This window comes from Solea senegalensis, linkage group LG10 (genome assembly GCF_019176455.1).
Source record: "Solea senegalensis isolate Sse05_10M linkage group LG10, IFAPA_SoseM_1, whole genome shotgun sequence".
In the NCBI taxonomy this organism is placed as follows: domain Eukaryota; kingdom Metazoa; phylum Chordata; class Actinopteri; order Pleuronectiformes; family Soleidae; genus Solea; species Solea senegalensis.
In genome coordinates, this window is record NC_058030.1 from 7,141,817 (window position 1) to 7,156,896 (window position 15,080).

A 15,080-nucleotide genomic window follows, 5' to 3' on the forward strand; every position below is an offset into this window, starting at 1 on the left:
GAATGCAAGCTTCCCAACGTTCTAGAAAAGTATATAAATCTGTGTTTCTCCACCTTTTGTGACATTGTGTAATAGAGGTTGAGTCAGGCGACGTCAACAGTGCGGCTGAGGTTTCACATGGAAAGCTTTAATTCTTCAACTTCAACAGCAGTACCACCATGACCTTTCCTGCAACAGGTGTACCAAACTTTAGTTATCACTCAGGCATGTGAAACATTTTATGTCATATGAATGACATATGCTCGTGCAGTGATATCCAGTTTTCTGTCATAAAGAAGCAAAGAAACCAGAATATTCTCATCCAAGAAGATGACATCTAATATAAAAAACACTGAAAACTGAGTCTAGTGCCCCATGATTACTTAAATATTCCCTGCAGGAAACGCTCAAACGCCGATGGGTAAAAGCATGTGTGTGTGGACTTTGCACTGACTTTGCACTGACAGTTGTCAACATTGATTATTGTTGTAAATCCGAGTAGTAATTAATCGTATGTACACATGGGTGTAACTTTTCTAAAATAAAGCCAGACTGAAAGTGAAACTGGATAACTGTTATTAGCAAACCTCAAAGCTAAATTGAACATGACTTCTGACTCAGTTGAGCCAGGACGCACACACACAGTGTTTGTGTGTGTGCGTGTGTGTGTCCATGCAGTGGAGCTCAGCACAGAGTGACTCATGCAGTGTCTTGTACTAATAACAGAGCTGCTGCAGTAATCGTATATTGCACCGACTAGAACAGCTCTTTAGCCTCGTGTTGACCTCCTGTCTGTCTCTTCCTCCAAAAGTAAGTCTCTCTGGACGGGAAGTGTAGCCACTGGTTTGTTGTTTTTGTTATTTTAAGCACTCGTCCTGCACCGTTAGCTACTGCTACTGCTGCTGTGATGACCGTAATTCACTCCCTTAAAGACTTTAGCTTTGAAAAGCATTTACAGGAAAGGATGAGTCTGCATTGACTGCAGCTTTACAAGCGTGTTCTTCATCTCTCACATGCTGCATCACATTCTCCTATCAAGTTTGTTAATTAGAGGTGGGACAAAATGTATAATTATTTTACTCATTTTAACAGAAAATGTCCTGTGAGTTAAGTGCTTTTGTCCATATTTCCAGAATAAATTTTAATATCTGGCATTTACAATTTACTGCATGTTAAATTAGTGTATTAACAATTTAAAATGAAGAAAAATGGTTTTATTGAGAAAAAATACTGCATATTTTGTTTGTTTAAGAATATAAAACTAAAATGTAAAATAACATTTGTTTGAGTCTTTGTCTCAATGTCCAAAAACAGGCCAAAAAATGGAAACTATGTACCGGTTCCTGCAACAGTGTGAGTGAAATTACCGTAATAACCACGTGCTGGCTTTGACATGCAACTTCCCACCTTTTAGAAGCCTTAATCCCCTCCCTTACTTTAGGAAAGGATGAATCTGCATTGACTGCAAACTCATCCTTGGAAAAATTGAGTGGTTCTGATCACAGGCTTGAGAGAAATCCTGCACTTGACTTTGTCATGGACATTTTGTATTCTTCACTTCTAAATACTCTATATGGGGATGTTATTTTTATATACAGAATGATTGTCTTGTTGTAATATATCAGTATATCAGCAGAATCATGGTACGATGAAGTTAAAATAATCGACCGATTAATCGATGATGAAAACAATGGTTAGTTGCAGTTGCCCTACATGATAACCTGCCATTTCCACCCCTATGTAATACTGTTGTTAAAGCAGCTGTATGGGCAGGCAAAAAAAGTATTGCAGGAGCATTCCAACCTTTGTGAAGGAGGATCTATTACACAGTTTAATACCGTGAGACTAGACAGTTATACCCAATTAACCAATTGAATGCTCTCTCTTTCTCTCTCTCTCACACACACTCTCTCTCTCTCAGCTGGTTCAGGTGAGAGAGATGATAAGAGGATTACTCACTAGGCCATTTGCCTGTAAGACCAAAGTTATGGTAACACAGATGGCGCGAAAGATGGTGTGCACTTCATCCATCCATCCTAATGCAACATAAATGAAAGTAGATGCAGCACCTTGACTGAAATGTGTCATCATCATCATGGTCGTCCTTTATTTGGAACAGGTAGTAGAACAGGTTCTACGAAAGTGTAAACCGGGGACAGAATTAAGCCCAAACCCATTCACCCCACCCCCACTGACCAGAAACCAGAAAGAGGTTTTATGAGGTGATCGCTCTGCTGCAACACTGAAGTGTGGTGCAAGGTAATGAGGAGGCCTGTATTTAGTTATTTATTTATTTATTCATGTATGTCTTTGACTTCTGTGCTCATGTGCCGGAAAGTGTTATAAAGACCAAACTTTGTGTGAAATTCTACAGCTAATAGCTGAGCAGGTGAACATGGTGTAACACAGAGAAAATCAACAGAACTCCACCACAGAGCTGTGATTTATTTAAATGATAAGACATTTCTACCGTAATATTAACATCATGCTTCATGAATGACGGCACCCCGTGAGTCATGCTCTCTTTTCTTGTTTGTTTGCGTGTTTGTTGTTGTTTGCATTGAACACGACTTCCTGGAGGGAAAAAAGAAAAAACCAGACCAAACACACCTGTGGAACCTGACAGCCTGGGTCATGTTTACAAAAAAAGGGGAATTTGTATTCAGACAGCCCAAGTTTGTTTAGCACAAGATGTTTTTATTAGATAACTTTGTTCTTATTGACCGTCATTTGCCCTGGTCACATATGTAAACAGCCATCACACACAGTAACCATGGTACAGGTTGAGCATCCTGGTCATCACAACACTGAAATTAACTGTATGTCTGTCTGGTTTGGTTTGAGCTGCTTAGGACTCTCTTGGACTGGAGTTAGGTGAGGACAAAATATGTGTCCCCCATATAGCGCTTTAATATAAATCGTTAATCGTTCATCTCTATTTAACTGATGTAAGAAAAGCTTTGTTTTTATTGTCACTTCCTCACTTGCCCTGTCTCACATGCCCATCAAGCAGCTTAACCTTCAAGGTTCTCCATGAAGGGTTAACCTAGTGACACACTGTCCTCACTGAGTCACTGTGGTAGTGTATCCACACTCTAACGGTTACATTTAGAGTGTAATATAACCTGCACTTGCACTTTCTCAATATCCAAGTACATATATATATATATGCAGTTTATATACATATATATATATATATAAACTGTATGTGGATATTGGAGGGGTCACAGGGTACAGTGGCAAGAATAGTTGCAGTGTAATTGGAACTGAGGTGTGAATGTGAGAGTGAGTGGTTGTTTGTGTGTGTATGTTGGTGATCTGACAGACTGGTGACCTGTTATAAGACAATATTCCATTGTGATATTGCAATGATGAAATTCGTAATGATATTTCACAGAAAAGTAAAAGTTCTTGTTTTGATATGTATGTATAGCTCACAATAAAAAAAAAACCTTTCAAGTGGATCTATAAATAGTAGAAACAGAAATATAATGAAGAAATGAATAATTAAGTAACTAATAACATGTGGGCACTGGGCAACTAGTAATTAAAACACTATATATAATATTTCTACCACGTCTCTGGCAGCTGCAGCACCTTGGCAACAGGTGCTGTGTTTACAAGAAAGTTAAGATAACAGATAAAACACAGCGTCAACTCAGAAGCATATCATGTTTTAGCGTGAGTGTTCATGTCGAGGGTATTTGCTGTATGGTTATGTGTTTCCTCTGAACCATATTAGACCAGAGTATAACCTTGTAATTAGCCTGCTGCACTCTAGTGACAGTTAAGCTGCTTATTGGCCAGCTGGAGATTAACCAGAAAGTCCCCACTTCACAGTGGTCCACACACACACACACACACACACACATACATACACAGTCAGTCATGTGGTGCTTAGTGAAGTAAGAACAGTCTGTCAGCTACCAGCCGCATTCTATTTAACCACAGTGAATGATGATGATTTGCCTTATCAACAAACATAATGTACAGTACAGGTTTTGTCCCCGTGTGAGTACGTCCAAGATGAATCATGCTGACTACCGAATAAGTCAAGTCACGCCATTGCTTTGTGTAATAAAAAACACAGGCCCTTTGTACCCTAAAGAAAGACAGATCAGATGTTTTTGAAGTGATGGTGTTTGTATGACGCACTGACACATCGTGAGCTCAGGCTGACTTGTATGTGTACAATCACCTGATTCAGTAAATTGTTGTTTTTTATTAGTCCACGGTGATATCACCGTATGCTTTGATGCCAAGTAACGGCTACAGAGGTTCTTCAACACACTAGAAAGGAAACAGTTTAATGACGAATATTAAGTTGATTTTTTCTTTAGTTTTTCATCTCATGCTTCATGCAAATAAAGTAAAATGCAAAATAAGTTAACCACTGAGTTAATGTGGTGCTACCTCAGGTAATGAGTTTGGAGGAGTGTAAATTTCCCCCAAATCCAATAAAGGGGAGTCTAAACTGTGATTTACCACCCTGGACTGACTCCAACACAGTTGGTGTTTGGCCGGGAAGTAATGTCATGTTACTGCTGTTGGTAGTTAGCATGGTGTGCTACCAGGTTATTTGAGAGAAGGGGGGGGAATATTACTTACATCTGTAGCCTTTATTCTTTTGGTAGGAAAGCTAAAAAATATAATGGCACAAAATATTTAAAACTGGTTGCAATGCATACCCAAATGCAAGACTTCTTCTACTGGTCCAAAAACTCAAATATCCCTGCTAACATCTGGCTTGTGTCTGCACCAGTGAGCCAAATGTCTCTGCAGTCGATGCAGGTTTTTACTGGCTCTGGCTTCAATTGTCAGGAATATAAACACGACACGTACACTAGGGGAATTTTGCCATCTACTACATTGATTTGTCTAATCACAGCTGAAGCAGGCAGTCTGCACCTTTTTACAAAAACCTTCATGTGAAAAAACAGTAATACAAATGCATCATCTAAAGAAACTATCTGCTGATAATTTATTTCAGTAGATTATGCCTCACTCTTGTGTTGAAATTGAAGTATTACCTCCTTATGCGTCCACTTTCATTAGACAGGAGTTTGCAGTTTACTTTATAACCTCATTATGTTGGATTAATATTATGGTGATCATGTTTTTAAGTAAATCTAAAAATATGAACTGTGTTAACATTCCCTGGATAGGGGTTATTTATAACCTCATAATGAGAAACGGGTCACACGGCTCCCCCAAATGGGAATGTTTTACACTGTTCTCAATTCATTTGACCTTTTCTTTCTTTCTTTCTTTCTTTCTTTCTTTCCTGTCCCTGCTGCTCTCACCAACATTGATGTTTTGCTCAGAGAAAAACAGACCGTGAGATAAAAATCAACATTTTTATCTCAGTGGGACGCAGGAGGTGTTGATCTGCTGTTGCCCACAGTAAAGCTGAACAAAAGAGTTCACAAGTCACAAAATAACACATTTGAATGTGAATCAATGATCACCAACTTCTGTCTACTATGATATAAAAATCACTGATTTGTATACTGTATATGGACTTTGGTGCAGGGAGTGAGCAACACAAACCAAGATAAAAGAGCAAACATATTCTTAAGATACCGTAGACTTAAGCAAGTGTAGATTTTTACTAGATGAGCCTTTGTTTCTGTGTCTCAGCACAGACGGCACACGGAACACTGACTGAGTCAGTTTGTCACACAGGAAATTGGTTTTAAATGCAGAAATAAAGCCATGGTTTTCTCTGATTCATGTCAGGCAATGGAGAATATCCTGACAATCTTAACTGCTCAAGCGAAATCAATAGAATTAGTTTCCAGCTATAAGTATCTGGGGTTCCTTATTGACTGAGAGCTTTCATTTAAATCAGAGTGAAGCTTGGCTTCTACGAGATAAATCCTGCTTCTCCCTCACAGCTCGGAAACTTCATTTGAAGTTCATTTGCATTTCATTTGAAGTTTTTTAGATGGGAAACTACAGGAATCTATTAATTTTTTTTAATACATTAAAAACTTGTTTGCACTTTTAAACAACTGTTTTATTTTGATTTATTAAATGTATTGATCCCTGTGAGTCTTTTTCCTGGTTATAAATAGGTTAAATAAAATGAAATAAAGAGGAGTACCTCATACATAAAGGAGAAGTAGAATAGTGGATGTACATGCTACATCATGAAAAAATAGTAGAATAGACAACCAATAGAATATGCTATACAGTGTGTTTTACATCAGGAGGACTTTAGCACTGTGTGTGTGCTGCGTTGTGGTGTGTACAGTGAGTTTGTGTTTTATCGCTTTATCTTGGTTTCATGCAGTGCCAGCCTCCATGACTCTTCACTGTGACATTTTCTGAATTCTTCTGTGTATGAAATCCTCCCTTCCACCACCGCTTGGTCTCTCTCTCTCTCTCTCTCTCTCTCTCTCTCTCACTCTCTGTCCACCGCCTGCCCTCCCCACTTTTGCAGCATGTTATGTAGAACTTTAAAAATGACGTTAAATGGAATGCTGCTTTCCTATACTAAAGGAAAGTGAGCAAATACTGCATGTTTTATAGCTCATGTAATAACTGGTCGGGTGCCCAGTGAGTTAAGTTACAATTACACAGTAAACAAATAGGTTTTTGTTGAAGACATTAAAGATGAGGGATTTAGTTAAGTGTAAAAGAAGAAGTTGAGTCTGAAGCCAAATCTGGAGTTACTTCAGGTGGATATTGTAAGAAAATGTAAGAAAACAGAAAAAAGTGAGGAAAAACTGTTCACTGATGCTTTCAACGTACAGTATTTACTACTTATTTACACATGCTTTTATCCAAATTTACTCAGAACTGGGGAAGATGAGGACAAAGAACGGTTGGTCGGGTCTTCAGGAGGAAACAAAACGCTCACTGTGTTGCCACAGAGTTCCACTGTCCACTTGGACAAGAATTGCACTGTAAGCAAATAATATTTCACTATCAGCTCGATGATTCTCATCCTGCGCAGAAATACACTCAAAACTCGGGGCTTCTTCAAAGGTTGGAAGGCGCCGCACGAGCGAGCACAGTATCGAAGTCTGCACAATGTAGCAGAAACTGAATCAGCGGTTCTTAACAGACCAAGTTATTACTCTAATAAATAGAGTCTTATAACTCTTTTTTATTATTATTTGACCTTTTCATTGAAGGGATATCCTCAGAGTGTTTTTAGATTATTATCTATGACTTTTGGGTCAAAGATCTGCATGATTGTGTTGCAGATGAAAGTTTGAGGTGTGACCTAAGACCATTTATTTTTCTTGTGAATCAATATATAGAATAGCCACCAGGGGGTGACTCTGCTGGTTACTAAAAGAACCAAATGAACCCATTTTTCTGAGGAGCTCGTTCAGATGTTTTTTAATAATACATGATGTCAGATTTGTAAATGACGTTCCTGTTTTAGAGGAAAAAAAGATGATGAAGCCTGGTATAACTTCCAGTATTTGCTTGGCTTCAATATGGGAGTTGAGATTTTTGATGAAATCGAGACTGGTTGCCACTTGAGTCACACAATATGAATGAGTTTGTTTCAAGGCCATCACTTAAAGGAATGAGCCATGATGTCTGAAAACTCTATTCTGACCTCAACAATAGCTTATTTGTCACTGCACTATTTTTCAGCAAGGTTAAAGCTGTGAATAGTGAATCACCCTGGTAACGGCTGCTGTACACACAGCGTCTCTATTCTCCATGATGTCAAGTGTGTATTCTCCAGATTAGTGACACATCCTTGTGTGTGTGTGTGTGTGTGTGTGTGTGTGGTCGACCCCTGAGCATGTTATTTGTGTTGGTGTCGGGCTGTTATTGAGAGAGTAATGAAAAAAAAACAAAGGCGAATGTTGCTTTGGGTCACAAAGTGTCAGTCAGAGTGTTGACTAAAGAGCAGCTGCCCTCCTGCTCCTCACAGATAAACACGGAGGTGTAACTCTCCTGCACAACCTGTCCTACGGGTCCAGGATTCGGATTTTCTGTAACCAAAATTTGAACAGGTTAATCATTAACAAGAACTAAAGAATAGAAACAACAATAGAAATGCTGCTCTTTTGAGCATCTCAAGTTCATTCTTCTTCCAGACTGTGCTGTTTGTCATGGGTGATTGTAGATTGTAGGGGATGATAGCAGATGTGGGAAAGTCAACACTGTGAAGTGGGGAGTGTTACAGTATGTTACGCTTTTCTAGTCTAGTTTCAGTGAGCTCGATCGTGCCAAAGCCCACAGTGCAAATGCTGTTTGTTGCATGTGTTGAAACGCTTTGAACGTGAATTAAATGTCCGTTGGATGCTGTATTTGAGGAAGAGAACTAGTGAGCCAGACCTGGTGAAAAGGGGAAGGGCTTGGCCAAAACTAAAGCCAGGAAGTTCTACCTGGTAAGGCTTAAAAAATTGGTGATGATGAGTTTAAAAATGTCTTTGTATTTGGTGTCATCGCACCATATGGTACGGGATATTGCAGAGAATTGGGTTTGTCAATAGTTTGGTAAACTTATACATTGCAGACTTCCTTTATGTTGCATTTTTCTAGATTATTTTCTAATCCTAAATTGCTTGACACTATGATTCTCATTCACTGCTCACACATGTGCTCTTACACACACATATTCCCACAGCACTTCTGTATATATAGCACTGTTCAAGGACACATCTACGCGTGGACAAATACAACAAAGTGAAACTATCCCAAAAACAAACTTTTCCCAATTCGAGCCACATTTTTTAATATGTGTACGTTTAACATACTGTGTAGTTTTTTTTTAATCAATGTTTGACATTGAAGTTGTGCTGTTAAAAGCAGTTCCTTTCTGTGTGGTGGAAAAAAAGAAAAAGCCCATTGATACTGTTGAGGGAGGATGTTGGGTGAAGAACTATGTTCACAGACAATAATATTCAAGGGAGGGCAGGAAAAACTGGTGATGTCAGCAGGGAAGAAGAGAGGACCGCCTTGCTTTTTCCTTTTCCTCCACCACCCTCCCTCACTCCCTCCCTCCCTCCCTCCCACTGTTTCTTATCAGTGTGGTAGAGAGCGAGTGAGGGGGATCAGTGGGAGAGTGGACAGAGTCTTATCAACACTGACAGTGGAAATGGGGAAGAGAGAACGGGGGGGAACCGATCAGGTTAGAGAGAGAGGAAGTAGAGTAAAGTGAAGGAGACGCCTCAGATACCGTTATTCCCGCTGTCATCCGATGAAGAGGAGCAGCAGAGGGTGAGCGAGAAAAAGAGAAGGGGAAGTGAGAGATAGCAAAGTAGCGACTAGGAGACGGGACCGAGCGACTGTTTCTGGACTTCTGAGTGGAACCGTCACTGGGGGGTACTTGACGTCTGCCACCGCTGCTACCATGTACAGTGGATATGGAGGTATGAAGCTGTGTCTCAGTGAGAATAGCTCATCTCTAATCATTAACTCTGTGTTTGTCAGGATGAACATACCACTACTGGTTAACAGGTTTGTAACTTATTAGATGCACGGCCAGAGATCACTGCAAATACCAACAAACCAACGGACCCTATGGAGTGTTTAGTTTGTTTGTCATGTTCATGTGATTCAGTGGATGTTTCTGTCCTAATCATATGAAACCGTACTAATGTGTTCCTCCAACTAATAAAGAGATTAGCTGGGTCACTCCACCTTTAAAGAACCATGCTGCTGTGCTGCGCTGTGTGCCATACAAACTTAAAGGATGGCTTCATTTCCCCTCATGTCTAACTAACACTGCTCTGCTTACATGAGTTGCTGTGATTCTTTTTGTTGTTGTTGTTGTTGTTGATGTTGTCGTCTCTCTGCGTCAAATGCCACTGTTCAGTTGTGCCTGCTTGTTAACGTGAGTTTGTACCCGTCACTTAGATTAGAAGAGCTTTAAGAAGAGATTTCTTCAATTACAGTGATAGAAAAAGCTTTCAAAGCACTTTTGAGAAGGCAATGTGTCCCCAGTAGTACCTGTTTGGTCAGTGATGTAGAAACATAAGACTATGACATGAATCAGGGCATGGGTACTTCTCGTTAGAGCTGGTGTTGAAACAAATCCCCTTATGTGTGTATACAAATTGGGTGAATTCTATTAATCTGCAGTGATTTGAATGCGGAATAGCATGGTGTCTTTGTATCATAGATTACATTTGTCTTTCCACAAAACCCTTAACTGGTGAGCAGGAGAAAACAAATAAATATTGAAAGCAAGACTTCATCAATATAGACAGGTATTGGTGTGTGTTTTTTTCCGTTACACTATGCGATCAGTGTTAATATAATAGTTTAAGCTAAAAGGTTTCCTATTCCAGCTTTAAATAATATGAGCTCAATACGAATCTATTCTTTACAGCTTACTATTTCAACTTTTGTAACTTCTCATCATTGGTAAACAAAAGTCGACCAATCATTTTCTGGTAATTTAGTTTCAGTGTCTCAATTCAAGTTATATTTAGTTTAGTTTCATCTGATTTATGGGTCCGTATTATATCTGGAGAACTGGGTCCAGACAGCAGGAGAATTCCGGATGATCCAAGCAAGGGGGTGGCACCAGTCATTCACTCGGTGTGGATTAGCCAGAGTTCCTCCTGCTTTGGTTCCACATGAACTCACGCACTTCTACCTATGACCTAGCTATGCAAGTGAAAGTGTGGCAACAAGAATACAGTAATACAGTACATATTTTTTTGTGTTCCCATTAGGAGTAGTACCATAATAACCAGCCCCTACCGTACCATTTTACTCTGGTACCCCATGGGAACGCTAAGAAAATGGAACGGTAGGGTGGAACTAGACCAGCGACAGAAAAGTGTCACTCCCTTGCGTTCTGTTCTCACACAAAGCTTGATGTCTTATCAAGACAAATGGTCCTCCATCATGTTCTATTGTGTCATGCTTTACTGTACCAAACCAAACTGTACCATGATGGAAACACCAGACTGTTTCTGTTCAGTCTGTGAAGGCTGTGTTTTCTGCCCCTGATTTGTGACATACTGTAAGTGAGAGGGCAGTCATCCAAATGGAAAAATGTTGTGGAAATGCTGTACATATTAGGTTGCCATCACAACAATTACATATATTAATGGAGGAGGTGATGAGTGTACAAAACAGCAGCAGCAACAACAATTATTCAGCAGATCCTTGTGAAAGTTTGATCTTCTTGACTGAACTCCTCTCAACTCAACTGATCTTCTCTCAATCTTGGGTCATAGGATCTGGATTATGATGCAGCAGCTGTTTATAAGTGTGTCTTTCTTTGTAGTCACCAGTAGTTCAGTTAAAGCAAGACCTCACTCATTTTAAATAATCGCTGTGTGTATGAATACAAACAGGAAGAAGCTGCACATAACTTCCAGTTTGAAGTGAGATATTACGTTTCTTTGCCAGTCTGCGGCTACATTTTTATGGATTAATATTACTATTTGGGTAATTAAGTTTTATGAAGTTGTATTTTTGAACAGTATATTCATTAATGTTGGTAAGAGACCTTGTAAGGGGGTAGACAAACCACTTAAAGAATGGTCCTTAATGCAAGAACATTTCTTAAGCTCTCACTGACAACATGGCTGCCAGCTCGGACATGAGGCTCGCCTTATAAAAACTGTGGTACCTCAAGAATATGTTTGCCGCTTTATCTCACCATTGGACAACCATTTTCTAAGTGAAAACTGAAGATTGTGTTGCTTTGTAAACTGCTCACTCCCCACACACAAAATCACACATTTTCTGTTGAGGCACACGGAAGGTTTTTGATCAAATTATGTATTTATTATTTTTATTTTGTTTCCCAGCAGCAAATAAATGGTGCTATAAATGCATTTCCATTATGCAGTTGTAGAAGTATTCAGCTCAACTACATATGACGTCAGCAGACTGCCGGCGTCAGAGAGTGTCGTCCCTGGAAGAGTCATGATTTTTAAGTCAAGAGCACTACAGCAAGCATACGTGGCCGCTGTCCGCAAAAACACACCGCTGTCCGTCGACGAGGTGCAGACGTATCTGTGTTCGCCTCGAAGTCCTCCATTGTTTGTGTTTTTGAAGCGTATAAAACGGCGTCATGACGACCCTGCCCATGTTAAGCTAATGGTGTGCTGAGTAAAGTTGAGTAGAGTCCAGCTAGAACTGTAAACTGGAAAAGTGCTTAAAAGTATTTGTTACATGCATTTGTTCACACCCTAACTCAATACAAAGGTCAGCCAGTGTGTTTGACTTGGTGTGTCCCCCACCATTGGGACATTTTAGTGACATACCTTACTGTAGTTGTAATTCTTTACCTTCAAGTAGAAGTATCTGGCATAATCTCACCTCTCCGTCGTTTAGACATGATACCAGTGCATTGTCGTCTTATAATCATAGAATAAATATATTTAATTTGTGCTCTGGTCCTACACAACAAAAATATTATGCTCACTCTTGCTTTCATCTTCATGATACATTTTCAGATTCGGTATTCTTTTCCTGGAAATGATCAAGCATGGCTGCCCAGTGTGTGTTGGGTTATTCCAGTGAGTCAGTGTAGCCATAAACTGTGTGCGCCTCTTCCTGACCCTGCCCTCTTTGCAGGATGTTGCTCCCTCTGGGGTTTCCTTCTCCTGAATGGCTTGGAAGTTTTGAGGCGGCTGGACTGTATGTACAGTATGCAAGGGGGGGTGTATGAAATAGTAGTGTTATGAGGGGAGGAAACTATTAACATGACATGGAGATATCGCAGGCCACATTTCACCAGGAGAAAACTGTCTGGGCTTCAGTCGGGTAATTAGTTTCTGCTACACTTTTTATCTTGTTTGTTGAAATCCCATCCCATGTGTCGTCACTGCTCTGCCTCTAGAATGCATGGACTCTGCCAGACAACTAGTAGAAGCTGAATCCAGGAGAGGGTACTGGGAACACTGCTTCATTGACATTGAATACATCATGTCTGATTTACCTGTGAGAAGACACTTTTTTTTTTCAAAAAGTTTTTTTGAAAACAAATGATGGACGATAGCACAAAACATAACTGGGGCTTATTTGCATGTCAGCACATCATGATTTCTGTTGAAGTGGACTATATTTTAACTTGGTATATACAGTAAATTCAGTTGTGTTTGAGAAAAGACACTATAACACAGAAAATATTAAAATATGCATTAGATTGATACTTGGTTTTGAAAGATGTGCTGTACTCCTTTTTAGTTCCAGTGAAATGTCTTGATGAGATGAGACCTGAGACATGTGCTGCTTCCATACAAAGAACTCCCATTTGAATTGGAAAGCAGAAGGATGTTTGGATTATGTTTGGACTTATTTGGTTAAAGCTGCTGTCGATTGTTGAGTTTCGTCTACAGGTTGAAAGGCCTGTACATACACTTGCCACCTGTCCTTGACACATCATCTGGGCAGAACCTTTTTTCTTGTGTGGCATCCGACAACTATTGTCTTTATTGATTTGATTGGCCAGAGGAAATGTTGTCATCCCGTATGAGGACGTCCCAGGAGTTCTGCACTTGAGTTTCTCATGAAGTATGAAATGTCCTGGCCAGAACTAACCAACTTTGTTCTTGTTCTTGAGAAAAAGAACACATTTCTCTGTTGTCTGTTCTGATTGTACAGGCCTTGAGAATACTCGATTGATCATGGATGGACACACTTGCGCGACACATTACATATGACCCGAGGTAATATGTCCCTGCCAACATTGACTCATGTTACTTTTTGTCCAGCTCTTAGATTTGTTCCAACTCAATGTATTGGTATTTTCTTTTGTATTGTAACACCTTGTTTCCACTGAGTGGAACGGCTTGGTTTGATTCAGTATGATCCTTTCCTTTTTTTTTGTGTATCCACTAAGAATAGTACCAAAATAACCAGCCCCAACCATTCCATTTTTTGCATCCGGTGTTTTGTTTCTATTCTTATACAAAGCTTGACATCTTGTTGAGGCAAACCGAGCAGGATGTTGTCTGTTGTGACGCGTTTGATGTCGTCCCTCGTTGCCGTCAATGTCTCCTGTCACTACAAATGTACTTGTTATGCTATGATAGAGCCCAGAGGAGGTGCAGAGGTGTCTAATCACTTGATTTGCTTTATGCTGAAAGGTTATTATGGGATTATTGGAAAGTAACACCAAAATATATCCTGCCTCTTTTACCTTAAATACAAAATTAAATAAAAGTTTTGGCTGAGCAATTCCAGGTGCAGGTGCACTGTTATTAGGCTCTGGAGTGTTTTTCCTCTGTGTGTGTCCATGTGTGTGCATGGAATGTACATTCCTTACATGACAGAGATACACACAGGCCCAGCTTTCCCAGGGGTGCACATGCACATATACATAAATACCCAGTGAGAGTGACTCCGATGAGTACAGCGCTGCTAGTGGCCATAACAAATAAGCTGCTGACGCACTGTTTGCTATTCTGAGGGTCGTAGCCACGTTGAGTTGAGAAATGTTGTCGTATTGGAGGTGCATGGATATTCCTGTAGTGATAATTAAACCTTTCTGTCGATTATTATCTACATATTTTTGTGGCGGGAAGCTTTTAAATCCCTAGTAATGGAATCACAACTGAAAAATGAACCCTCTGTAAATAAATACACTTTGTAGAAATAAACCAAAAGTCTGTAATGGTGGTTGAAATGGTGAGGATCTCGGGGGGGGGAAACGGTATATCAGTATGCTGCAGAAAAATGTGGACAGTAATCTTGCTGTTAGTTGAGGTTGTGTAAAGTGAATTCATGCCATATGAGACTGTGTAGACTGTGTTTCACTCTGCATGCTCCAATGCATGCTGATGTTTGAGGTGATAAACTTAGTTCATGGCATTTCCTGTCTTTGTTGGCACCGCTTTTCTCTCTTATCTGCTACATGTAGCCAAATGTATCTATAGGAAAACATTGGCCATATTTAAATGTGCAGTCGGCAGGATTTACGAGAATTTGCTGATTACCCCAAGTCTCATCCACATTCTGGGAAATACTCATCTCGATTATCTGTACTGAGCCCCATCCCTGATAAGGAGCATGAATATGTGCATGTAAATTAAACCAACTCACCTCAGCATCTTTAGGTCACCCTGTTTGTGTGTGTGTGTGTGTGTGTGTAAGTGACTGAGCCTTTTTCCAGAATGGTCTGGGAGAGGGAGGCCAGAGGGAATCAAACAATAGGT

At 39.9% G+C, this 15,080-nt stretch overlaps 2 protein-coding genes across 6 annotated transcripts in view; both read left to right on the plus strand.

The window, feature by feature from the left end:
- The window catches only part of LOC122776381 (receptor-type tyrosine-protein phosphatase zeta-like), a 940,026-nt gene that overhangs the window by 323,912 nt on the left and 601,034 nt on the right, over nucleotides 1-15,080 (plus strand). The gene's annotated exons all lie outside the window — the stretch shown is intronic.
- LOC122776388 (rho family-interacting cell polarization regulator 1-like) overlaps nucleotides 1-15,080 on the plus strand; it is a 38,406-nt gene that overhangs the window by 3,698 nt on the left and 19,628 nt on the right. The window contains exon 1 of one of the 2 annotated variants that reach the window (XM_044036901.1): nucleotides 8,969-9,326. The exons of the other annotated variant lie outside the window; for it this stretch is intronic. Within the exon in view, the coding sequence (XP_043892836.1) occupies nucleotides 9,308-9,326 (19 nt within the window). The 5' untranslated portion in view covers nucleotides 8,969-9,307. Of the gene's footprint in view, nucleotides 1-8,968; nucleotides 9,327-15,080 lie in introns of those variants that run through there. 2 annotated transcript variants of the gene reach the window in all.